Source organism: Choloepus didactylus, chromosome 10 (genome assembly GCF_015220235.1).
Source record: "Choloepus didactylus isolate mChoDid1 chromosome 10, mChoDid1.pri, whole genome shotgun sequence".
NCBI lineage: Eukaryota > Metazoa > Chordata > Mammalia > Pilosa > Megalonychidae > Choloepus > Choloepus didactylus.
Genome location: NC_051316.1, coordinates 53,876,721 through 53,903,740, shown reverse-complemented (window position 1 = coordinate 53,903,740; position 27,020 = coordinate 53,876,721). Strand labels below are relative to the sequence as shown.

General features: G+C 40.2%; 1 protein-coding gene across 4 annotated transcripts in view; it reads left to right on the top strand.

Moving 5' to 3' along the window:
* The window catches only part of ERMP1 (endoplasmic reticulum metallopeptidase 1), a 160,631-nt gene that overhangs the window by 91,156 nt on the left and 42,455 nt on the right, over positions 1–27,020 (top strand). For 3 of the 4 annotated variants that reach the window (XR_005210620.1, XM_037797279.1, XM_037797278.1), the window contains exons 14-15: positions 18,996–19,159; positions 19,282–19,416. Coding sequence is in view for 3 of the 4 variants with exons in the window: in XM_037797279.1 (XP_037653207.1) it covers positions 18,996–19,159; positions 19,282–19,416 (299 nt within the window). In the remaining variant the exon portion in view is untranslated. Of the gene's footprint in view, positions 1–18,995; positions 19,160–19,281; positions 20,804–27,020 lie in introns of those variants that run through there. The other variant, XM_037797277.1, reaches the window with a different exon arrangement.

Sequence of the window (27,020 nt, the reverse complement as noted above, 5' to 3'; positions counted from 1 at the left end):
GTTCTCCATCCCATGATGCTGGGTCTACATTCCTCCCCGGGAGTCATATTCCACATTGCCAGGGAGATTCACTCCCCTGGGTGTCTGATCCCACATAGGGGAGAAGGCAGTGATTTCACCCGCCAAGCTGGCTTAGCTAGAGAGAGACGGCCACATCTGAGCAACAAAGGCATTCAGGAGGAGGCTCTCAGGCACAATTATAGTCAGGCCTAGCCTCTCCTTTGCAGCAACAGTCTTCCCAAGGGTAAATCCTGTGGTAGAGGGCTCAGCCCATCAAACCACCAGTCCCCTATGTCTGTGAGCACATTAGGAACCATCGAGGTGGGACAGGCCAATACCCCTGCATTCTCCACCAGCGCCTCAAGGGGGCTCTGCATATTTTTTCTTCCTTGTTTTTTTTTTTTTTAAATTGTTTTAAATCAACTATATGAAAAATAAAAAAAATTAAAAAGATTGAAAAAAACATACAGAAAAAGAACATTTCAAACAGACCATAACAAGGGAGTAAGAAAAAGACAACTAACCTAAGGTAACTACTTTACTTCCAACATATTCCTACTCTACCCCAAGAAAGTAACCTAATATAGCAACATTTCTGTGAACTTGTTCCTACCATACCCATCTTAAATTAACAGACCATAGTTATTCCTGGGTATTCCCAGAACGTTGAATTTACCCACAATACCTTATCTGTTGGATTATCTTTCCCTCTTCCTTAATTCCTCTCTATCACTAGTTCCCCTACATTCTACATTACAAACCTTTTGCTTTACATTTTTCAAAGTTCACATTAGTGGTAGCATATAATATTTCTCTTTTTGTGCCTGGCTTATTTCACTCAGCATTATGTCTTCAAGGTTCATCCATGTTGTCATATGTTTCACGATGTCGTTTCTTCTTACTGCCGCATAGTAGTCTGTAGCGTGTATATACCACATTTATTTATCCACTCATCTGTTGAAGGGCATTTGGGTTCTCTCCATCTCTTGGCAATTGTGAATAATGCTGCTGTGAACATTGGCATGCAGATATCTTTTCATGTCACTGCTTTCAGATCTGGGTATATGCCAAGAAGTGCAATTGCTGGATCAAAGGGTAACTCTAGATCTAGTTTTCTAAGGAAGTGCCAGACTGTCTCCCAGAGTGGCTGAACCATTATACAGTCCCACCAACAGTGAATAAGAGTTCCGATTTCTCCACATCCCCTCCAGCATTTGTAGTTTCCTGTTTGTTTAATGGCAGCCATTCTAATTGGTGTGAGATGGTATCTCATTGTGGTCTTAATTTGCATGTCTCTAATAGCTAGTGAAGCTGAACATTTTTTCATGTGTTTCTTGGCCATTTGTATTTCCTCTTCAGAGAACTATCTTTTCATATCTTTTGCCCATTTTATAGTTGGGCTGTCTGTGCTATCGTCATTGAGTTGTAGGATTTCTTTATATATGCAAGATGTCAGTCTTTTGTCAAATACATGGTTTCCAAAAATTTTTTCCCATTCAGTTGGCTGCCTCTTTACCTTTTTGAGAAATTCCTTTGAGGTGCAGAAACTTCTAAGCTTGAGGAGTTCCCATTTATCTATTTTTTTCTTTTATTGCTTGTGCTTTGGGTGTAAAGTCTAGAAGTGTCCGCCTAATGCAAGGTCTTGAAGATGTTTCCCTACATTATCTTCTAAGAGTTTTATGGTACTTTCTTTTATATTGAGCTGTTTGATCCATTTTGAGTTAATTTTTATGTAGGGTGTGAGGTAGGGGTCCTCTTTCATTCTTTTGGATATGGATATCCAACTCTCCCAGCCCCATTTGTTGGAAAGACCGTTATGACCCAGTTCAGTGACTTTGGGGGCCTTATCAAAGGTCAGTTGGCCATAGAGCTGGGGGTCTATCTCTGAATTCTCAATTTGGTTCCATTGATCAATATGTCTATCTTTGTGCCAGTACCATGCTGTTTTGACAACGGTGGCTTTATAATAAGCTTCAAAGTCAGTCAGTGTAAGTCCTCCCACTTTGTTTTTCTTTTTTAGAGTGTCTTTAACAATTCGAGGCATCTTCCCTTTCCAAATAAATTTGATTACTAGCTTTTCCAAGTCTGCAAGGTAGGTTGTGGAATTTTGATTGGGATTGCATTGAATCTGTAGATAAGTTTGGGTAGAATTGACATCTTAATGACATTTAGCCTTCTGATCCATGAACATGGAATATTTTTCCATCTTTTAAGGTCCCCTTCTATTTCTTTTAGAAGACTTATGTAGTTTTCTTTGTATAGGTCTTTTACATCTTTGGTTAAGTTTATTCCTAGGTACTTGATTTTTTTTTAGTTGCTATTGAAAGTGGTATCTTTTTCTTGAGTGTCTCTTCAGTTTGTTCATTTCTAGCATATAGAAACATTACTGACTTATGTGCATTAATCTTGTATCCCGCTACTTTGCTAAATTTATTTATTAGTTCTGGTAGCTGTATCGTCAATTTCTCAGGGTTTTCCAGATATAAGATCATATCATCTGCAAACAATGACAGTTTTACTTCTTCATTTCAAATTTGGATGTCTTTTATTCCTCTGTCTTGCCGTATTGCCCTGGCTGGCACTTGCAGCACAATGTTGAATAACAGTGGTGATAGTGGGCATCCTTGTCTTGTTCCTGATCTTAGAGGGAAGGCTTTCAGTCTCTCACCATTGAGTATTATGCTGGCTGTGAGTTTTTCATATATGCTCTTTATCATATTGAGGAAGTCTCCTTCAATTCCTACCTTTTGAAGTGTTTTTATCAAAAAGGGATGTTGGATTTTGTCAAATGCTTTTTCAGCATCTATTGAGGTGATCATTAGATTTTTCCCTTTTGATTTGTTAATGTGTTGTAATACATTGATTTCCTTATGTTGAACCATCCTTGCATGCCTGGAATGAACCCCACTTGGTCATGGTGTATGATTTTTTTAATGTGTCTTTGGATTCGATTTGCAAGTATTTTGTTGAGGATTTTTGCATCTGTGTTCATTAGGTAGATTGGCCAGTAGTTTTCCTTTTTTTTTGTAGCATCTTTGCCTGGTTTTGGTATTAGATTGATGTTAGCTTCATAAAATGAGTTAGGTAGTGTTCCATTTTCTTCGATGTTTTGAAAGAGTTTGAGTAAGAATGGTGTCAGTTCTTTTTGGAAGGTTTGGTAGAATTCCCCTGTGAAGCCATCTGGCCCTGGGCATTTATTTGTGGGAAGCTTTCTGATGACTGATTGGATCTCTTTGCTTGTGATTGGTTGGCTGAGGTCTTCTGTTTCTTCTCTGGTCAGTCTAGGTTGTTCATATGTTTCCAGGAAATTGTCCTTTTCCTGTACATTGTCCAGTTTGTTGGCATACAGTTGTTCATAGTATCCTCTTAGAATGTTTTTAATTTCTTCAGGATCCACAGTAATGTCATCTTTCTCATTCATTTTTTTGTTTATATGGGTCTTCTCTCTTTTTGATTTTGTCAGTGTAGCTAGGGGCTTGTCAATCTTGTTGATCTTCTCAAAGGACCAACTTTTGGTAATATTTATCCTCTCTATTGTTTTTTTTGTTCTCTATGTCATTTATTTCTGGTTTAATCCTTGTTATTTCTTTTCTTGTACTTGGTTTAGGATTGGTTTGCTGTTCATTTTCTAGCTTCTTCAGTTGATCCATTAGTTCTTTGTTTTCGGCTCTTTCTTCCTTTTTAATATATGCGTTTAGTACTATAAATTTCCCCCTCAGTACTGCTTTTGCTGCATCCCATACATTTTGGTATGTTGTGTTCTCATTTTGATTCGTCTCTATATATTTAGCAATTTCTCTTGCTATTTCTTCTTTAACTGTCTGATTGTTTAGGAGTGTGTTGTTTAACCTCCAGATATTTGTGAATTTTCTAAGTCTCTGATGGTTATTGACTTCTAATTGTATTCCATTGTGGTCAGAGAATGTGCTTTGAATAATTTCAATTTTTTAAATTTATTGAGGCTTGCTTTATCTCCCAGCATATGATCTATTCTGGAGAAAGTTCCATGAGCACTAGAGAAGAATGTGTATCCTGGTGATTTGGGATGTAATGTTCTATATATGTCTCTTAAATCCAATTCATTTATCAGATTGTTTAGGTTTTCAATTTCCTTATTGGTCTTCTGTCTGGTTGATCTATCTATAGGAGAGAGTGATGTGTTGAAGTCTCCCACAATTATTGTGGAAACATCAATTGCTTCCTTTATTTTTGCCAGTGTTTGTCTCATGTATTTTGTGGCACCTTGATTGGGTGCATAAACATTTATAATTATTATTTCTTCTTGTTGAATTGCCCCTTTTATTAGTATGTAGAGGCCTTCTTTGTCTCTCATAACATCCTTGTATTTAAAGTCTATTTTGTCTGAGATTAATATTGCTACACCTGCTTTCTTTTGGCTGTAGCTTGCATGAAATATTTTTTTCCACCCTTTCACTTTCAATTTCTTTGTGTCCCTGTGTCTGATATGAGTCTCTTGTATGCAACATATTGACGGTTCATTTTTTTTAATCCATTCTGCAAATCTATATCTTTTAATTGGGGAGTTTAATCCATTTACATTCAACGTTATAACCGTGAAGGCATTTGTTGATTCAGCCATCTTATCCTTTCGTTTATGTTTGTCATATGTATTTTTCCCCTCTCTCTATTAATATCCTTTAATGTACCCATACTGAGTCTCTTTAGTACTGAACCTTTCTCCATGTCTCTCTGTCCTTTCTTTGTTTCTCTGTCTGTAGGGCTCCCTTTAGTATCTCCAGTAGGGCAGGTCTCTTGTTAGCATATTCTCTCAGCATTTGTTTGTCTGTGAAAAATTTAAGCTCTCCCTCAAATTTGAAGGAGAGTTTTGCTGGATAAAGTATTCTTGGTTAGAAATTTTTCTCACTCAGAATTTTAAATATATCATGCCACTGCCTTCTCGCCTTCATGGTGGCTGCTGAGTAGTCACTACTTAGTCTTATGTTGTTTCCTTTGTATGTGGTGAATTGCTTTTCTCTTGTTGCTTTCAGAACTTGCTCCTTCTCTTCCATATTTGACAGTGTGATCAGAATATGTCTCGGAGTGGGTTTATTTGGATTTATTCTATTTGGAGTTTGCTGGGCATTTATGATTTGTGTACTTATGGTGTTTAGAAAGTTTGGGAAGTTTTCCCCAACAATTTCTTTGAATACTCTTTCTAGGCCTTTACCCTTTTCTTTCCCTTCTGGGACACCAGTGAGTCTTATATTTGGACGTTTTATTTTATCTATCATATCCCTGAGGTCCAGTTCAATTTTTTTTTATTTTTTTCTCCATTTTTTCTTTTGTTCTTTCATTTACTGTTCTGTCATCTTCCAGGTCACTGATTTGTTGTTCAGCTTCCTCTAGTCTTGTACTGTGAGTATCCAGAATCTTTAATTTGGTCAACAGTTTCTTTAATTTCCATAAGATCATCTGTTTTTTCATTTACTCTTGCAATTTCTTCTTTATGCTCTTCTAGGGTCCTCTTGATGTCCTTTATATCCTGTGTCATGGTCTTGTCATTCATCTTCAGTTCTTTGATTAATTGCTCCAGCTACTGTGTCTCCTCTGATCTTTTCATTTGGGTGCTTGGGCTTGGGTTATCCATATCGTCTGTTTTTTTCATATGCTTTCAAATTTTCTGTTGTTTTTGGCCTCTTGGCATTTGATTAACTTGATAGTGTTCTTTTAGGATTTGTAGACTGATTGAAATCCTTATCTCTAATTTGTGAGATCTGCAGCTTCGTGGAGTCCACTTTATCTAACTGACCAGCAGGTTGTGTCCATGAGCCACCTATTCCCCTCAAGCCAGTTGTCCCCAACTTTGTCTTTGTGGTGAGTGGGGGAGTGAGTCTTGTGGGGTACAATTGTTGTACCAAGCTTGCGTGTGTAGTTGGTGTTTCCTGCCCTGTATATGGGCTGTGTGTCTGGGTGGACAGAGAGGGGGAGCGGTTCTAACAATCAAATTTCCTTGGTGTTCCTGGAGGTTTAAAGCTGCTGCAAGGATCTAATCCTTCAGTTGAGTCCTGCCACAGTTTGTGTCTGCCTCTGACCCACAAATCCTTGGTATTTGCATATGGCCCCTGAGACTTACGAGTGGGTCCCTCTTCCAGGCCGTGCAGCTCCAGGTCCTCTGTTGAGGGATGACTGTGCTATGTCACAAGTGAGTGCTGTCTCCCCCAGGGCGGTTATGGGCTACAGGGCTGTGTAGGGAGGCTCCCAGTCTGCTGAAAGGATGGCTGAATGGGGCATGTTAATTCACACTGCTCTGCCTTCCCAACTCTGGGACAACCAGCTGAGGGTGCAGGGAAGGCTAATGTCCATGTCCGATTTTGTGGTGTGTGCATGTTATTGGAAGCACTTCTGTCACACTGGGTTGTCTGGGGCAGCTCTGGGCTATGGGGCTGGCGATGAGCAGGAGTGTTCCCTGTCCACCAGGATGATGGCTTGGAGAGGATGCCCCCCTTTTCTTGGGAAGTTGTGGTGTTTAGTGAATTTTCTCAGCCACTGGAGTTAATGCCTTTTGTCTCAGATCTCTCTTTGTTCTGCTCTTGTGTTGACCTGCTGAAATTGCAAGTCTTTGAGGCTTTCTGTATTGGGCTTCTTAGAGTAATTGTTTTAGAAAGAGAGAAAAAGATAAAAAAAAAAAAAAAAAAACAAAAAGAAAGAAAAAAGAAAAGGCCCTCCTTGGAGATCTAATGGGTTATTGAAATGCTAAGACACAAAGCAATTAGGGCCATTAAGGAAAAGTCTAGGAGGAGAGAAACCGGTTTTTCTTCTGGATTTGCATATGAGCCTGACTGCTTGAGCTCTGCCCTTCCCCTTTCTATGTTCACCAGAGCTCCAAAAAGCCTCTGCTTTTATTTTTGAGGTTTTTCTTGCTGTTTTTGCTATCCCTATCTCCTCTCCACCGGGCTGGCTGCTCCCGGATTCTTCGGTGTCTCGTCTCAGTCTATCTGTGATTAGAGTTTGGATCAGTAGAATGAGTTTCCCATAAGGGCCACAACTGCAGTTCTCCCTCCTCGTTCCCAGCGCCGACGGTCCCTCCTCCCACGGGACCGAGCCCAGCAGGGAGGGGCACGGGTCGCCTGGCTGCAAAAACTTACAGATTTCGCTTATCTCCGCAGTTCCACGTGTTCATGAGTTTTGTATGAAGTATACCCGAAGTCAGATTGCTCTGCGGTGTCCGTTCCACGCAGTACCTGGCTTTCTACCTACTTCCCTGAAGGAGTGACTAAAACATACACTTCACCACTCTGCCGTCTTGCCCTGCCTTCCATATTGAATTTTTAATGTCTGTAACATCTGTTGTGATGTCTCCCATCATCTCTGATGTTGGTGGTTTGTGTTTATATTTTTTGAAAAAAATCAGTTTTGCCTAGAGGTTTATCAATTTTATTATTCTTTTTAAGGAGCCAACTTTTGACTTGATTTTCTATGTTGTTTGTTAGTCTGTTAATTTCTGCTGTTATTTTTATTTCATTTCTTTTACTTATTTGGGATTCTATTTGGTCATCTTCTTCTAGCTTCTTAAGATGGTCCTTGCCTAATTTTAGTTGTTATATCATCAGCGTGGGTAGGATGTGCCTGTATGTCACTCCGTTTACTCTCAAAGTTGTCTTGGTGTGGATGATAAATTATATGGTTTCCTTAGAATGTGGACCTCTGGATATTAGTAGTATTTTTTTGTTTTGTTTTGTTTTTTTGAGGTGGGAGGTTTTGTTTTTTGTTTTGTTTTGTTTTCTATTTATCTCAACTCTAAACATTTGCTTAAGCCTGGAGCTTTTTGGATAATTTTATAGTTAAAGTTGAAAGTAGAACACAAGTGGAAAGCCTATAATTTGAAGAGCTCTGCATTAGGAAGACTGAGGCCATTTGTAGGTTGTGACAACCTACATGGAATCACCACATAGGTAACCATAGTATAATTCAAAACCAGGAAGTTAACATTTGTACAGGGCTACTAATCACACAACAAACCTTTCACCAGTTTTTCCCCAAGGCCCTTTTTATTTCCCAGGATCCTACATTGCATTTCATTGTTGTCTTCTTAATCTCTTCTGTTCTGTGACAGTTCTTGGTCTTCCCCTTAGGACCTTGATCTTTTTGGTTATAATTGTCCAGGTATTTGATAGAATATCTCTTAGTTTCCTTTTGTTGAATGTTTTCTCCTGATTGGTTAGAAGATACGCATGCATATTTGGCCAGTATGTCATAGAAGTGTTGTGTCTTTTGCAGTTCATCTTATCAGGGGGTACACAGTGGTGATATATGTCTTGTTACTGGTGATTCTTTTTCAAGCAGTTATTTACTCTCTGACACCACAGATGTTTTGGACTCATCTTTTTTTTTTTTCCTCTGCCTCAGCCATGAAATCAACCACTTCTTTATGGAGCATTGGAGAATGGTATTTAGAAACCAAGTTCTAGGTGTTTAGGTGTGCTCATTGCTTCTGAGGTGTCCCACAGTTTCTTTTTTGTTGTTGCTGTTGTTGTTGATTTTTTTCTTTATTTTGAAATAAATTCAAAGTTACATGAACAGTTGCAAAAACAATACTAGCCCCATACACAGAATTCCATCATACCCTGACCCCCTCCCCCAATAGCTCAATCCACCAACTTTAACATGCTGCCACATTACTGTTTCTTTCCCTCCCTCCGTCCTCCCTATCATCCATCATCTATTGCTCTGTCTTCTGAACATATGAGAGCTAGCTGCACACATCCTTGAACATACACTATAATTCACATATACACTTCCCATGAACAAGAACATTCTTTTATGCAATTCCATTAAGCGCAGCTAAGAAGTACAAGAGATTCAACAATGATACAAAGCTTACATTCTATATTTCCTTTTCATTATGTCTCAGCTGTGTCCCTTTGAGCCACCTGTCCTCTATCCTCCAATCCCATCCAAGTTCATCCTTGGCATTCAATTGTCATCTAGTTAGACTGTCTTTTTTTTTTTTTTTTTTCAATTGTGGAAACATATATACAGCCTAAATCTTCCCATTCCAGCCCCTCCCTAGCCTTCCATTAGTGGGATAAATCACATTTAGAATGTTATATGCTCTTTCCCACCATCCATTACTAGAAATTTCCCTTCACCTCAAACAGAACCCTACACCCATTTCTTAACTCCCCATTGTCCCTTCCCCCATTTCTCTTAACCCCAACTCTACATTTCATCTCTATGGTTATATTCTCTGATAATTTCTTTGTGTTTACTGTGGGGCTTAAAATTAACCTCTTAAATCCATAACAATCTTGTTTTTCTTTGATACCACCTTCACTTCAATAGGACACACAAACTATGTTTCTATACTCCTTCATTCCCCCACCTTTATATAGTTGTCTAAAATTACATATTTTACATTGAGTTCAAAACCACTGATTTGTCCTTAGAGTTTGTGTATTTTATATCATGTAGGAAGTAAATAGTGGAGTTATAGTTCAAAAATTATTGACTTCTATTTGTATTCCATTGTGCTTGGAGAATGTGCTTTGAGTATATTCAATTTTTCTTTTTTTAATTTCTTGAGGCTTGTTTTATGTCCCAGCTTATGGTCCCTTCTGGAGAAAGATCTGTGATCACTAGAGAAAAATGAGTGTCCTGGTGATTTGGGATGTAAGGTTCTATATATGTCTGTTAAAATTCCCTGTATCTCTTTCTCCTTTCTTTGTTTCTCTGTTGGTAGGGCTCCCTTTAGAATCTGAAGTAGGGCAGGTCTTTTACTGGCAAAGTGTCTCAGCATTTGTTGGTCTGTGAAAAATTTAAGCTCTCCCTCAAATTTGAAGGAGAGTTTTGCTGGATAAAGTATTCTTGGTTGGAAATTATTCTCTCTCAGAATTTTAAATATGTCATGCCACTGCATTCTCGCCTCCATGGTGGCCGCTGAGTAGTCACTACTTAGTCTTATGTTGTTTCCTTTGTATGTGGTGAATTGCTTTTCTCTTGCTGCTTTCAGAACTTGCTCCTTGTCTTCAGTATTTGACAGTCTGATCAGAATATGTGTTGGAGTGGGTTTATTTGGATTTATTCTATTTGGAGTTTGTTGGGCATTTATGCTTTGTGTATTTATATTGTGTAGAAGGTTTGGGAAGTTTTCCCCAACAATTTCTTTGAATACTTTTTCTAGACCTTTACCCTTTTCTTCCCCTTCTGGGACACCAATTAGTCTTAAATTTGGACGTTTTAATTATTTGTCGTATCCCTGAGATCCATTTCGATTTTTTTTATTTTTTTCCCCATTCTTTCTTTTGTTCTTTGATTTTCCATTCTGTGGTCCTCGAGGAGGCTGAATTGTTGTTCAACTTCCTCTAATCTTGTATTTTGAGTTTCCAGACTCTTTTTAATTTGGCCAGCAGTTTATCTCCATAAGATCTTGTATTTTTTAAATTACTCTTGCAATATCTTCTTTATACTCTTCTAGGGTCTTCTTTATGTCCTTTATATCCTGTGCCATGGTGTCATTGTTTGTCTTTAGTTCTTTGATTAATTGCGGCAAGTACTGTGTCTCTTCTGATCTTTTGATTTGGGTGTTTGGGTTCTCCATATTGTCTGGTTTTATCATATGCTTTAAGATTTTCTGTTGTTTCTGGCCTCTTGGCATTTCCTTTACTTGATAGGGTTCTTTCAGGTTATGAAAAATACCAGTCCCTAATTTATCAGAACTGCAACTTAGTGGCTTACATTTTCTCTAACTAACCAGCAGATGGCGTCCGCGAGTCACCTACTCCCCTCAAGTCAGTTCTCTCCAACTTTGTCTTTGTGGTGTGTGGGGATCTGATTCTTGTGGGGTTCAGTTGGTGAACTAAGTTTGGGTGTGTTGTTGATGCTGTCCTCCCTGAATGTGGGGCGTGTGTCTGAGCGGTTAGGGAGGCAGGGTAGCTTTAACAATCAAACCTTCCAGGTGTTCCCAGAGATTTAAGGCTGTTGCAAGAGCCTAAGCCTTCATTTTCGTTTTGCCACAGATTGTCTCTGCCACTGACCCACAAGTCCTTGGTATTGACATAGGGTCCCTGGGATTTCCAAGTGGGTCCCCATTCTTAGCCGTGCTCTTCCAGGGCCTTTGCTGAGGGAAGGCTGTGCCACAGGGATGCCCTGAGCCACCGGGCCATGCAGGGGCGTTCTTAGCTTGCTGCAAAGATGGCTGAATGGGGCATGTTAATTTCCCCCTTTCCGCACAGCTCTGCCTTCCCAGCTCCAGGACAGTTAGCTGTGGGCGCACTAAAGGTCACTGTCCATGGCCGATATTGTGGCTTTTGCATGGTACTGCGGGAAATACTTCCCCATCACACTGGGTTTCTTGGGATGGCTCTGGGCTGTGGGTCCGGCCCCGGGCAGGAGTGTCCCCAGCCTGCCGAGGAGATAGCTGCAGGGGGCACAGTTTCTTTCTCCTTTTGGCTCCTGTCTGCCCCCTGGTCCCAAGACAATCAACAGCGGGTGTGGTAAGGGCTATCCTCCACGCCAGACACCAAGGTGTTGGCCCAGCCCACTCCTGCTGTGCTTCACTGTGCGGTTCTCCCCGTCGTATCTGCAGATGCTCTGCTTTTTTTTTTTTTTTTTTTAAAAGAACGAGTCCGTCTTCAAACGCCAACCCATGGTTTCCCCACACTGCAGTGCGGCCACCGGACTTTCAGCCAGCTCACTCACTCATTTCAGAATGCAGACTTCCGGTTTCACCAAAAGCACGGTTCCTGTGGATTTAGCAGACCTTGTCTGGCTGGTGCATCTCTGGAACTGGTGTTCTGGGTCACTTTCTGGTTTTTATTTAGTATTTTTCACAGAGGTGTTTTTTTGCCCTGTCTCATGTGGCTGCCATCTTAGGTTCTCTCCCTCACATAGTCTTATCAAGCTTCCTTTGTATGTGAAGGGTCGCTTTTCTCTTGCTTCTTTCAGGATTGTCTCTTTGTCTTTGACGTTTGATAATCTGATTATTAAGTGTTTTGGCATAGGCCTGTTGAGATCTATTCTGTTTGGGGTATACTGCGCTTCTTGGATCTGTAATTTTATGTCTTTCATAAATGGATGGGAAATTTTCATAGATTATTTTCTCTATTATTGCTTCTGCCCCTTTTCCCTTCTCTTCTCCTTCTGGGACACCCATGGCACATGCATTCATGCATTTCATGTTGTCATTCAGTTCCCAGAGATGTTGCTCATATTTTTCCATTCTCTTCCCCATCTGTTCTTTTGTGTGGAGGATTTCAGGTGTCTTGTTCTCCAATTCCTGAGTGTTTTCTTCTGCCTCTTGAGATCTGCTGTTGTATGTCCCCATTGTGTCTTTCATCTCTTGTGTTGTGCCTTTCATTTCCATAGATTCTGCCAGTTTTTTTTTTTTGAACTTTCGATTTCTACCTTATATTTGCCCAGTGTTTTCATTATACACTTCATCTCTTTTGTCATATCTTCCCTAAACTTTTTGAATTGACTTAGCATTAGTTGTTTCAATTCCTGTATCTCAGTTGAAGTGTAAGTTTGTTCCTTTGACTGGGCTCTAACTTAGGTTTTCTTAGTGTAGGTTGTAGTTTTCTGTTGTCTAGGCATCTGGTTTCCTTGGTTACCCCAATCAGGTATTCCCAGACCAGAACAGGCTCAGATCTCAGAAGGGGGCAGTATTCAGTATCAGTTCTCCCTAAGGATGTGTCTTAGAAGATTGACACACACTGTGAGGCCTGTGGCTGCTGTGCTTTTCCTAACCTGCCCAGCAGGTGGCGCCTGTCAGCCTGTAGCTCCTGACTGGTGTAAGGAGGTGTGGCCCCCTTAGTCTTAGTTTCTGTTTTGGCTGTTTTCCCCTAGGCTCTGGGGTCTGGTTCTGAATGGGAGACTGGCATTAGGGCTCTGACTCTGCTGTCTCCACCCTTGTCTGGGTCAGAGTGCTGCAAATTGAAAATGGCTGAGGCTTTCTCCACTGAGCCGCTTAGGTGGAGAGAGAGAAAAAGGGACAGAAAGCCCCCTTTCAGGGCCCATCCATGGCCCCCACAGTTTCACTCATCTGCCAGAGATAGCACCTGGTCCTTTGGGCTCCCCTTCTCGGGACAGAGAAGTCTTCTGTCTTATTAATGTCAGTCGTCACTGAAAGCCTCTGTCTGCTGTTTGGCTGAAGAAATGTTTCATGAAAGGGAAAATTAAAACCTGTTGTTATTTACTGAGTACCTTTTACCTGCCTAGCCCTGCACTAAACCTGGTGTGACCAGGAAGACAGAGAAGACGATCCTGCTCTTAATCCTCACTTCCTTTTTGTGTGTGGATGTTTTCACGGGTCTTACTTATACCAAAGTGAAATAATGCTTATTAAAGTCTGTATTTCTTCCTCTTTTTTTAAATTCATTTTTATTGAGATATATCCACATACCATGCAGTCATACAAAACAAAGCGTACGTTCAGTTGTTTACAGTGCCATTATATAGTTGTGCATTCATCACCAAAATTAATTTTTGACATTTTCATTACCACACACACACACAAAATAATAAGAATAAAAATTAAAGTCACAAAGAGTAATTAAAGTAAAAAGGACACTGGGTGCCTACCCCCCCCCCCATTTTTCTACTCATCCATCCATAAACTAGACAAAGGAGAGTATGGTCCATATGGCTTTCCCAATCACATTGTTACCCCTCATAAGCTACAGTTTTACACAATCATCTTCAAGATTCATGGGTAGTTTGATAGTTTCACGTATTTACTGCTAGCTATTCCAATTCATTAGAACCTAAAAAGGGTTGTCTGTATTGTGCGTAAGAGTGCCCACCAGAGTGACCTCTCAGCTCCTTTTGGAATCTGTCACTGAAGCTTATTTCATTTCCTTTCACGTACCCATTTTGGTCAAGGTGTTCTCCATCCCACGATGCTGGATCTAGATTCCTCCCCGGGAGTCATATTCCACATTGCCAGGGAGATTCACTCCCCTGGGTGTCAGATCCCACGTAGTGGGGAGGGCAGTGATTTCACCTGCCAAGTTGGCTTAGCTAGAGACAGAGGGCCACATCTGAGCAACAAAGAGGCATTTGGGAGGAGGCTCTTAGGCACACTTATAGGGAGGCCTAGCTTCTTTGCAGCAGCAGCTTCCAAAGGGCTAGTCCTGTGGTAGAGGGTTCAGCCCATCAAACCAACAGTCCCCTGATGTGCTCATCATATTTCTTCTTAAAAAAAAAAAAAAAAAAAGCCTCTGTCTGCTTGTTGGGAATTTGTAGCTTGTATTGAGCAGCCCACATTTGTTAATTAAAACCCCACTAGAAGCTGGGCTGAGATATATTCACTTGTTCAAAGAGTGTTGCTTTCTACTGCAGGGAGGTTTGCAGTTTGGGCTGCCAGTGAGGGGAATGGGCTCTCAGCTTGAATCTGCAGTTTTTACTTACAGATTTTATGCTGCGATCTTGGGCATTCCTCTCGATCCAGATTGGTGTATGATGTGTGGATAGTCACATTTGTCCCCCCGCAGGTATTCCAGATTATTTAATAGTTGTTCCTGGTTGTTCATTAGTTGTTCCAGGGGGACAAACTAGCTTCCACTCCTCTCCATTCTGCCATCTTCTTCCTCCCCTAGCACCTATGCCAGTGTTTTTATAGATAAGGTGTGTATATTTTTATGAAACCCTGATTGCAGTTTGAATCTTCATATAGCATTTGGGAGGAAAGTTACATGTAAAGTGATTTTTAATCTTTTTTTTGGGATTTATTAACATATAAACCTGTCTAAATTGTTAGGAGCCTATGTGTGTATGTATCAGAAATAATTTTTTAAAGACTTCTAAGGATGATCCTGTAGATTTTTATTTTTAAATGATTCATTCATTTTGGGTTAAGAAAAAGGAAACTTACAGAAATTTATGGCAAACTTAGGTCTTAAAGCCACTATTTTCATTCATGTTGATTTTCAGAGGCCTTAACATTTTGGGTAGAGGAATGGAAGAAGGTACTCAGAGTGCATGAATTTTGTTGTTTTGAGTTTCCTTAAAAAAAAAAAAAAAACAACACTCTTGTATGTTTTCATTGTGACTTGAGACTTAGTTAAGAGTAATCTATATATGCACAGACTTTCTCCCAATAAGGATAACTTAAGGAAAACCACAATAAAAACCTTGAAGGTGTAGACATTTTGTAACACAGCTGAAGGTTGGGTGTGCTCTGTCTATTCCTTAAAATGTGTGTGTTTAAAGGAGACAAAATGGGAGGACTAAATTAAAAAAATCTTAATTCATTCTGGTAATATTTAAAGAGTGGATTGAGTCCAAAAAAAAAAAAAAAAATCAGTTGACCGTAGATGTGAGGATCTGTTTCTAAACTGTAAATTCAGTTGCATTGTTCAGCATGTCTATCTTTATGGCAGTACCATGCTATTTTTTTTTTTTTTTTTAATCGCTGTAGCTTTGAAGTATGTTTTCAAGGCAGGAAGTTAGAGTCCTCCAAATTCATTTTTCTTTTTCAGGGTGTTTTTGGCTATTTGGAGCCACTTATCCTTCCAAATCAATTTGGTAATTGGCTTTTCCAATTCTGCAAAATAGGCTGTTGGAATTTGCATGGGATTGTGTTGAATCTGTAAATCAATTTGGGTAGAATTGATCTTAATATTTAGTCTTCTAGTCCATTAACACAGAATGTCCTTCCATTTATGTAGGTGTACTTTGATTTCTTTTAGTAATGCTTTGTAGTTCTGAATTTAGGTCCTTTATTTCCTTGGTTAAGTTTATTACTAGGTATTTGATTCTTTAAGTTGCCAATCTGTATCTTTTAATTGGGGAGTTTAATCCGTTCACATTCAGCGTTATTACTGTAAAAGCATTTCTTGAATCAGCCATCCTATCCTTTGGTTTTTGTTTGTCAGATGTATTTTTTCGCTCTGTTTCCTTTAACATACCCTTACTAAAACTCTTTAGTTCTGTGCCCTTCTCCAGACCTCGCTCTCCTTTCTTTTTTTCTCAGCCGGTGTATGGCTCCCTTTAGTATTTCTTGTAGGGCAGGCCTGTTGTTAGCAAAGTCTCTCAGCATTTGTTTGTCTGTGAAGATTTTAAGCTCTCACACAAATTTGAAGATCTTTGCTGGATAAAGAATTCTTGGTTGGCAATTTTTCTCTTTCACAGTTTTACATATGTCATACCATTGCCTTCTTGCCTTCATGGTGGCCGCTGAGTAGTCACTACTTAGTCTTATGCTGTTTCCCTTGTATGTGGGTGAATTGCTTCTCTCTTGCTGCTTTCAGAACTTGCTCTGTCTCTTTAGCATTTGTCAATCTGATCCAAATGTCTTGGAGTGGGTTTATTTGAATTTATTCTATTTGGAGTTAATTGGGCTCTATGATTTGTGTATTTATGTCATTTAGAAGGGTTGGGGAGTTTCCCTCAACAGTGTCTTTCAGTGCTCTTCCTAGTCTTTTACCCTTCTCTTCCACTTCTGGTACACCAATGAGTCTTATTTTTGTACTTCATGTTGTCCATCATATCCCTGAGATCCATTTCAAATTTTTCCTTTTTTTTTTTTTCCACCATTCTCTCTTTTGTGCCTTCACTTTCCAACACTTTCTTTGAGTTTGCTTATTTGTTGCTCTGTTTCTTCACATTTGGTGTTATGTGTTTCAGGAATCTTTTACATTTGATCAAGTTTCTTTTATTTCCATAAAATCTGCTGTTTTTTTAATTTACTCTTGCAAATTCTTCTTAATGCTCTTCTAGGGTCTTCTTGATGTCCTTAATATCCTGAGTAATGGTATTGGTGTTTGTGATTACTTCTTTAATTTCTCCAAGTTCTGTGTTTCCTCTGTTTTTTTTTTTTTAATTTGGATGTTTGGGTTATCCATATCTTCTGGTTTCTTCATATGCTTTATAATTTTCTGTTGTTTTTGGCCTCGTGGCATTTGCTTATCTTGATAGGGTTCTTTAGGATATGCAGGCTTATTTAAACAGTTGTCTATAATTTGACAGAGCTACAGCTTGGTGCAGTGCACTTTCCCTTACCTATCAGCAGGTGGCACTCCTGAGCAACCTCTTACCCTCAATCCAGTTATCCCTAACTTTGTCTATGCAGCAAGTAGGGATCCAAACCATGTGGAGGTCCAATCAGTACATCAATTTTCTGTGTGCAGTGGGGACCGCCAGCCCTGTGGGTGGGTGTCACATCCTGTGCAGTTTGGCAGGGAAGACGACTTTAGGACCCAGTACTCCCAGCCATTCCTGGGGCTGCTATTGGAATACCCTGGGGCTGCAGAACGCGTCCAACCCTTCAGCTCAGATTACCCACAGTCCCTCTCAGCTGTGGGCCCACAAGTCCCTAGGATTGTAGTAGGGCTCCTGGCACGTCTGTGCAGCAACCCTGCCTCTAGGCTGTGTACACCACGTGCTTCTGCGGAGGAGGAGTGTGCGCCATCACAAGCCAGCCGAATCCTGAATTCCCTCAAGCAAGCTCTTGGCCGCAGCACTGCGAAGGGGTTTCTACCAGCCAGCTGCAAAAATTGCTGCTTGGGGCATGGAAACTACCCAATTCCATGATTATCTGCCTGCTGCAGTGTCCCGTCCCTGGCTTGGGGGTTCTCAGCTGTGTATATGTGAAGGGTTATTACCTGCACCAAATACTGAGGTGGGTGCCCAGGGAGTGGAAGGCACTGCCCGCTGCGTTCAACAGCAGCTCCAGCTTTCAGTTCCCTGCCAGCTTTTTGGGTCTTCCACTACTCCACCTCTGAGCACAGTCTCATTTTCTCCCCACCACGCTATACTGCGACTCCAGCTGCCATTTCCCCGACAGGTGTCCGGGCCTTATACTAACCCACCCCTGAACACAGTCTCTTGCTTTCTCCCCACCACTCTAGACTGCGACTCTAGCTGCCGTTTTCCTGGCAGCTTTCTGGACTGAATGAACACTCATATGTCTCTGGATATAGTCTCTCTTTCTCCAGGTGCACAGTCACTGTGGGTGTGAAAGTCCCTGCCCAGCCGGTGAAACCCTGGAACTGCTATTCTGGAGCACTTTCTTTTATCTAGTGTTTTTCATGGAGGAGAATCTTGCTCTGTCTCTCCTAATCTGCCATCTTAAGATCCCCCTCTCCCTTCTTTTTTTTGGCAGTATTTCTCCCCCAGAAGCTTTGCTTTTTGAATAATGCCACTTCCAATTGCTTGGCATTGAAGCCTCTTCCCTGTAAACATTGCTCTAACTGGATACTTTCATAGTGTTTTCAGACTTGGGGTGGACTTGCTGGGCCTGCTTTTCCTTGCCACAAAGTTGTGCAGCAGGATATGGATGAGAGCATGAGACATTGATCTGTGAAGTTTTTCTTACTTACGGGTATTTAGAAGTTTAGGTTTCCTTTTCAAGTTAGCCTGAGGGTGTGGCTTTTGTTTAGTTTTAGTTTTTCTTGGTGTTCTGTGTTGTTTTTGGATGAAGGACTGGGAGAAGTAGACTGAGGCAACTGCCATTGTCTTTAAGTTCTTAGAGGGCCCCTGGTTATTTTTTGTGTGTGTGTGTGTGTCATTAAATTGTGAAAATTGAGCTAATGTTTTACCCTACTGCTAAAAGGGAAAAACTAGTTAAAAAAAAAAAAAAAAAAAACAAGGTGATAAATAACTCTGTCTGAAAATACAATTACACTCATAATAATAATTCAGTTGGCACATTTATAACACTTGGCACTTTTCCAAAGCACTTTCAGAAATTTTTCTAATGTATTTCTCTCAAAGAAATTTGTTTCACAAATGAAGAAATGATGACTCAGATTAAATGAATTGGTAATGTCATGCAGTCATTAAATGCCAAGGCCAAGACTTAAAACACAGGTTTTCTCTTTGTAAATTCTGTCTCTTCTCATCCTCATTATTTGCCCTTGTTGATGCACATGGAATGTCCAAACTGGTAGACCTGGATTAGATTTGTATTGTGTATCTTTAAAGTGATTTATGGTATGAACCTGCAAAGCCTAGTTTAAGTGGTGGGTTAATTGCTTTTCTTGTTGATACTTTCTTTAAGGTTGATTAAACTGTTGTTCTTTCCTCTTATTGTACAGGGCCAAGCCATATGTCATTCTATGTCCGAACTCACAAAGGGTCAACGCTTTCCCAGTGGTCCCTTGGCAATGGCACCCCAGTCACAAGTAGAGGAGGAGACTACTTTGTATTTTACTCCCGTGGACTCCAGGCTTCTGCATGGCAGTTCTGGATAGAACTGCAGGTGGGAATTTCTCAGTATTGCTTGTGTCATTGATTAGGTTCCCAGGTGATTATTAGCAAGAGCCTTTGGTTCAACATTCTGGCTTCAGAGAATTATAGAACTAACTGATTTTTTTCTGCTAGGTCTCAGAAGAACAGCCTGAAGGAATGGTCACTGTGGCCATAGCTGCCCACTATCTGTCTGGGAAAGACAAGAGATCCTCCCAGCTGGATGCACTGAAGGAGAAGTTCCCAGATTGGACATTTCCCTCTGCCTGGGTGTGCACCTACAATCTCTTTGTGTTTTAATCTTATGGACAGGTTCTAAGTACATTCCTAGTGGAGTACTACATGTCACATGGTTTCTCCATGTGTTATGTGGCTGTTTGTGACCTAAGCCAGTGGATTTTAATGAGCATGTATTCAAAGAACTTTATGGTTCTTCAGGGCCAAACACCATAAGGGTTATGCTGTGGGGCTGTGAAGCATGGTTTTTTGACACTTGACAATGCCAGTATTTTGGCACTTAAGCACATGTGGGTATTGCCACTACACATGTATGTCATTTTATATGACCTTAAGGACAAAAGCCAACGAGCCACTTTAATGACTGTCTCCTCAGGATCATGAAAGATGTAGAAGGTACTCTTAAGACCATTGTCAGTGAGAAAACATGTCATTTCCAGTTAAAGCCCAAAGACCATTTGTTATGTCAGTGAGTAGTGTGTAAAATATTATTCACTGGGGTAACGATTCCGCTGAGACCTACCTCTGCAGGTCATTGGAAAGTGAATGCAATTAGGAGTGGGCCTCAGAGACCTTGGGCTGTGCTGACGACTGTGCTTCCCCAGGCAGTCTCTGGAGGGTGCCGCGTGTCTTTGTACTGGAGCCTGGGGCCAAAGAGTGATTCACTGCTTCCGACAAGTGTCGGGATCCGTTGCTTGCTGCTTTCCTGAGGTTGTTTTCAATGCCTTGTTTTCCTCTGAAACACCTCTGTTCCCCATCTCTATCTTACCAGTTTGAGAAGTGCAGCATTTGCGCAGCTACATATTCCTCGGGGTTTCCTTCTGAAGGCTCTTTATATTCAGAATATTGTTTGTGCTAGGGATAGATTTGAGAAGGTGATGCAAGTACATGACCTTAACTTTCTTCCTCAGAAAACTGAGCTAACTGCTATGGTGGCTGTTCTGGAGTGAGAGGACAATGGGGGTGGGGTGAGGGTATGGGGAGAGGCTGGATATTTTATAAATATTTATTCTCTCTTCTTTGTTTCATAGGAGTCTTCTGTTATCCAAGGTTAATTCTGTAGGACAAAGGTTTATTGATGCACTGGATCCTTATTTTTGTCTGTTTTCTGGCCAGTTGAATCGGTTAATTTCTTGTGGGGCTAGTTCTCCTGAGACTTGAACGTGGGGCTTGTTGGAATGAAACCGCTGTACCTAAGCTGTTGGTGTGTTCAGACCCTCCCGTGGCTCCTTGGCTCCAGCATGGAAGGGTTTCATGAGATCAGGTCTGCTAAGCTTTCTTTTTTCTCATTAAAAAAATGTAAAAAGTTGGACACATTTTGAGTTTAGTTAAGAACAAGCCAACAAACAAACAAAAACAACTCATTTTAAAACTTAGTGTTCAGAAAAAAAAAAAAAAAAGGTGACCTAGACTTCTCTTGGGTGCTGGAGGGAAGGAGAGGGAAGCTTCCTGGAAAAGTGGCGCTTGGATCTGCTTGAACACAAGAGCAGAGCACGTTTCTGTTTCAGGAGGAAACTTCTCTGAAGCTGCTGGTACAATGTGCTTTCTTAATCATGCTCCTTATGTTGCCTGCCTAATTTGTGACTCCTTAAAAACTGACCAGACCAAAGGGAGACAGCAGGGCCAGTACTGAATTCCTGGGCATAACATGCATTGACTTTTTGTGCATTCGAGCCGTTGATTTCTCTGGAGTTCCTAGAAGCCAATTATTACCAATCTCAAATGCCTCAAGTGTCTGGCTTCTGCCAGATTTATTGGTCAGGCCAGATAATTTTTTACTTCGTCATGTGGTATATAGTTTGCATTATTTATGGCGTGTGTAGAATCACAGTTGTGGAGGAAAAAGTAACAATAATATCTCAATGAATTTCAAAATATGGGCATGTTTTCTATTGCTGTGGTTAATCTGAAATAGATTACTAGAAATTATTTAAAGAAAAAAGCAAAATCTCAAGATTTGGGGACATTGTATGGAAAACATTGTTCACTTTCATTTTTTTTCTTTGCTAAGTAAGGTCTTTTCAGTAATATTCATATTGTTGTGTTATTTTCCTATGCAAAGTATTCTCTTTTGTCTTGGCTTTCTTTAGCATTATGGAGCTTTGATATTGTGGAAGGTTATTAACAAGATGCTCACTAGTTTCAGGGCCTACTTAATATTCTAGGAGATTGTTTTAATGCCAGAATGGTCAAGTAATTAAACTCAGTATTCATGGCTCTGTTAATAAGTACACTGTTCTATCAGATCAGTAGCCACTGAGATCAAGGAAATGGATAGTTTTTTTAAGGGTATCTGAATAACTCATTCTAAAAGGATCTTTTAAAACTGTAACAATTCACTAACAAATGCGTTATTTTTTACAGCATATAACTATAGCACAATACTGCATCTTTCAGGGCAAGTGTTTAGAATTGTGATTTCAGAGTAATTCTTAAAATTTACATTGTGTCTGTCCTAAGAATGATTGTTTCATGAAGCATTTCTGTTCTCACAGTTTAGCAGATGTAAAGAAGCATGATTTGATTCCTTAAGGTGCTGCCAGAGGGGCCACCAGCTTGCCTGCTGGCTCAGGAAGCCTTGGCTGCAGGAGGAATGATTGTCCATTTCTTTTCACTTGTTTGTTGACTTGTTGATTAATTGTTGCCTTACAATGTTACTGAAATGAACTTTTAACATACTGGTTGGTATTTTTTAAGAGTAAAACAGATTCATTCCTCACATTCCCCTGTAGGACCATATTTATTCCCAGGGTTGTTTCAGGGCCACAGGGCTTTTTAAGCAACCACCCCCGTCCGTTCCCACCCCCAAATTGGTACTTAAAAGATCTCAGTGGTTCATGTAGGTATAATTTGTTATTTTAATGGGTGATAAGAGTAAAGAACTCAACATGGAAATGTTAGTTTACCTCAATGACCTATTTGGTAAATGTTGAGCTTCACTGTATTTAGAAATTTTAAATCACCTCCATTGGCGAAGAAAATCACTGAAGGGCTAATAAAGACAAATGTTTTTTTATTGGTGGTAGTGGGTTTTACCTCAGCAATGCAAGGGTGATTTAGCATCTAAAAATCAGTGTAATGCACCATATCAGTAGAATAAAGGAAAGCAGATACATACATAATCATCTCAGTAGATGCAAACATAATTTTTTTTTTTTTTTTTTGTGGCAAAATCCTTCCATGATAAAACACTCAAAAAGCTAAGAATAGAAGGGAACTTCCTCAGCCTGATGAAGTGTGTACACGAAAAACCTGCAACTTGTATCATAATTAATGGTAAAAGACTGTCTGCACTCCCCCTGGGATCAGAACAGGAGAAGGATGTCAGCTCTCACTACTGTTCAGCACTGCAGGTTCAGTCCAGGGCAATTAGGCAAGAAAAGGAAAGACAAGACATCCAGATTGGAAAGGAATTGAAACTACCTCTAGTCACAGATGACAAGATTATGTATACAGGAAAAATCCTAAGAAATCCACAAAGAACAATTGCAGCTAATAAATGAGTTTGGCATTGCTGCAGGGTACAATACCAGTCAAAAGCCAAGTGCAGGTTGAGGATCCAAGATGGCTGATTAAGGAGAGGCTGGCTCACCTGTCTCCCAGAAAAACAACTAGGCAGACAACTAGGCAGAACCTGGAGCAAAGGTTCTGGAGATCGTGTGTGTGTGTGTGTGTGTGTGTTGCGCGTGTGAGGATGAGAGATGGAGAAGCTATGGTGAGAGATCATGAGTAATCCCCCTCAGCTTGGCCCTTGGTGTCCCTCCCCAATGCTCCGGCAGACAGATCGAAAGGGCAGTGGAGGTCCCCTCTCCTGAGAACCAGACGGGATGTGGTCTAGCACTGTTCCAGCTTTTAGCTGGCGAATTTGGACAGCAGGGCTGGAGGATTCAACTGGCCAGGCCTGGTGCTGCCACACCATTGTCTTGGAGCTGACACCTAAGAATAGCCTGCCTTCTGAGGGTTGCCAAAGAGTGCCATCTGCTGGCAGATGAGGAAAGCACACCCCTGGAAAGACATCTAAAAGGCTTTTTGGGGAAGAGGGCTATATGCTGGGCAGGTTTGACAAGAGAGAGCATCCAACCTTCACAATAAGCTCACCAAGATAATCCGATGCCCAGACATCAGCAAAATGTAAGCCATATTAAGAAACAGGAAGATACAGCCCAAAGAAGCAAATAAAAAATCTGGAGGAGATACAGAATCTGTGACAACTAATCAAAGATGTTCAAACAAATCTAAACCAATCCAGTGAGATAGCTGAAGAGATAAAGGATATTAAGACAACACTGGGTGAGCATAAAGAAGAATTTCAAAGCATGCAAAGAAAAATAACAGGAATGAAAAGCACAACAGATGAAATAAAAAATACCCTAGAAGCACACAACAGCAGATTTAAAGAGGCAGAAAAAAAGGATCAGTGAGCTAGAAGACAAAGCACCTGAATTCAAACAGACAACAGAGAAAAGGATGGGAAAAATTGAGTAGGGTCTTAGGGAACTGATTGACAAGGTTGACTGACTGATAATGTCACTAGAAGGAAAGCTAGAGGATGAAACATGGGATTGTAAAACAGTGAACCCTCTTGAGGGTGAAAATGTTACGGAATTGATTATGGTGAGGAAAGCACAACTCTGGGAATATACTAAAGATACTGATTATATACTTTTAAATGGATTTTATGGTATGTGAATTTATCTCAATAAAACTGCTTTAAAAAACCAATTGTATTTTTATGTCATGCAAAATGAACAATCTGAAGAGAAATTAAGTATTTAGAAATAAATTTCATAAAAGCAGTGGAAGACTTGTATGCTGATAACTACAAAACATTGTTGAAAAAACATTAAAGATGACCGAAATAAATGGGAAGTTATCCTGTGTGCATGAGTTGAAAGACTAAATATTAAGATGGTAATACTCCTCATCTACAATTCAAGGCAATCCCTAACAGAATCTCAGCTTTTTTTTTGGGAGGGGGGGGGGGTTAGGAACTGAAAAGCTGATCCTGAAATTCACATGAAAACTGTAAGGGCTGAGAATAGCCAAAACAGTCTTGTAAAATAAAGTTAGAGGACTTGCAAAAGCTACTCCAAAGCAATAGTAATCAAGATTGTGTTGTACTGGCATAACAGTAGACATATAGATCAATGGAATATAATTAAGAGTCCAGAATAAAACCTATATATCTTATGATCTGTATATCTATGGTCAATTGACTTTTGATAAGTGTGCCATGACAGTTCAGTGGAGAAAAGAATAATCTTTTCAACAAATATTGCTGGGACAATTGGATATCCACATGCAAAAGAATGAAGTGGGACTCCCTACCTCACACCATATACAAAAATTTACTTGAAATGAATCAAAGACCTAAATGTAAGAGCTAAAGCTATAATAACCTCAGGAGAATGTACACGTGACTTTGGATTAGGCAATGTATTTTTAGATACGACACCAAAAGCACAAGCCACGGAAGAAAAAAAGTTGAATTGGACTTGATCAAAATTAAAAACTTCTGTGCTTCAAAAGACACTGTTGAGGAATGAAATGATAAGCCCACAACGAGAGAAAATATTTGCATTTCATGTATCTGATAAGGGTCTAATATGCAGAGTATGTAAAGAACTCTTACAAGACAAAAATAAAAAGGCAACCCAATTGAGGAATGGGCAACGGATCTGAACAGGTTTCTAAGAAAGTATACAAATGGCCAACAAGCATATGAAATGATGTACGGCAACATTAGTGGTCAGGAAAATGTGAATCAGAATGTTGGTGAGATACCACTTCACACCTGTTTGGATGGCTATAATGAAGAAGATGGACAATAATAAGTGTTTACAAAAATGTGACTATATTGGAGCTTTCATATGTTGCTGTTGGGAATGTAAAAATGGAGCAACCACTTTATTACAGGGTTTGGCATTTCCTCATGAAGTTAAACAGCAATTCCACACCTGTAGAGAATTGAAGATTCATGTCCGCACAGAAGCTTGTACATGCAGCAGCATTATTCATAATAGTAAAGAAGTGGAAACAATCCACGTCTATGAACTGGTAAATGGATAGACATACATGAGGTCTAGCTATACAGTGGAATTATTCAGCCATAAAAAGAAGTGAAGTACTGACACATGCCATAACATGGATGACTTCATGCTAAATTGAAGCCTGATACAAAATGGCACATTGCTTGTATAATTGTATCAGTATGAAATGCCTTGAAGAGACAGATCCATAGAGGCAGAGGAACGGTTGCAGAGGCTCGGGGAGTGGAGGGAGGAGGGAAGAAAGGGGCAATGGGGAGTGACTGCTAATGAGTATGTGGTTTTTTTTTTTGGGGGGGGGTGTTCTGGAATTAGGCCAAGTGATGATTGCACAACTTTGTGACTACAGTAGCCACTGAAGCGTACATTTATTAAAAGTGTATGTTATATGAATTACATCACTTAAAATATTTTTATTTGGAACATGCTTTCTATTTTTGCTAGCTTCAGAAGTGTTAGGAGGAGGAAGTTTTAGAGGCACCTGTGGTGGTGGTGTGACCATCATGCGTGAGAGAAACACCAGTGGACTCTCTGGGATGCTCAGTGCCCACCACTCTCTAGGAATTGTTCCATGTCCCCCTCCCATTCCATCAACATGCCTGTTGTGGGGGTACCCGTTTTTGAAGTGTGACCCTGCCTGCTGGGGTTGGGCCCAGACCTAAGCTTGCTGAAACAAATTCTTTGCTAGGAATTCTGGAATTGGAGCCAGGGAAAAGAACCAGTGTCTTTTGGTAACTGAACTAACTGTAATGGAGCCAAGCCACAGAGGAAGCTAATCTGCAGAGAGAAAAGAGAAGACTAAGCGCAGCACAAATGTTCATTGTTGGAGTTCCTGGTAACAGTCATTCCGGAAGCCTATGATAATCTGTGCCTTGGGTTCTATGAAATATCCTTGGGATAAAGGCATCTTTTTTTTAGTCAATTTGAATTGGGTTTCTATCAAATGCAAATGAAAGAGCCTTAAATAATACATTCAATTAAAAAAGTCATAAGTCAGCCACTGAATGTTACCTGCAAGAGGCAGACCTAACGCCACTGTCCCACCAGAGGCAGTTTTGTGTATCACCTTACCGTATTCAGGAGAATGAAGATTACTTAGGAGGTATTTCATGGTGACAACCAGAGTCTTAAGTGTTTCTCAGCTGGAGGCAATTTTGCCTCCCTCTCCAGGGATATTTGGTGACTTCTCAAGACATTTTTTTATCATCACCACTGAGGCTGGGTGTTATTAGCATATAATGGGTAGCAACCAGGGATGCTGCTTAACCTCCCACAATGCCTAGGACAGCCCCCCATAACAAAGGATTGTCTGGTCAAAAGTGTCAGTAGTGACAAAGTTGAGAAACCCTGCTTTAGAGACAAGTATAGAAATGTTTAGGAGAGGCTTTAATCAAGAAAGTGAAGCAAAAATTGAATTGATTTTAGTGAAATGGAAACCACTGCTTTTTTCCTTCTTGCCTTTTTTAGGGATTATTTCCAGAGACATGAAGAAAACCTCAGATTTTAAAACCGCTGGGTCATGAATTGTATTTCTATTATAAATGAGATTTACTTTGTGTATCTTTACCCCATGCCCATAAGGTCACGTGT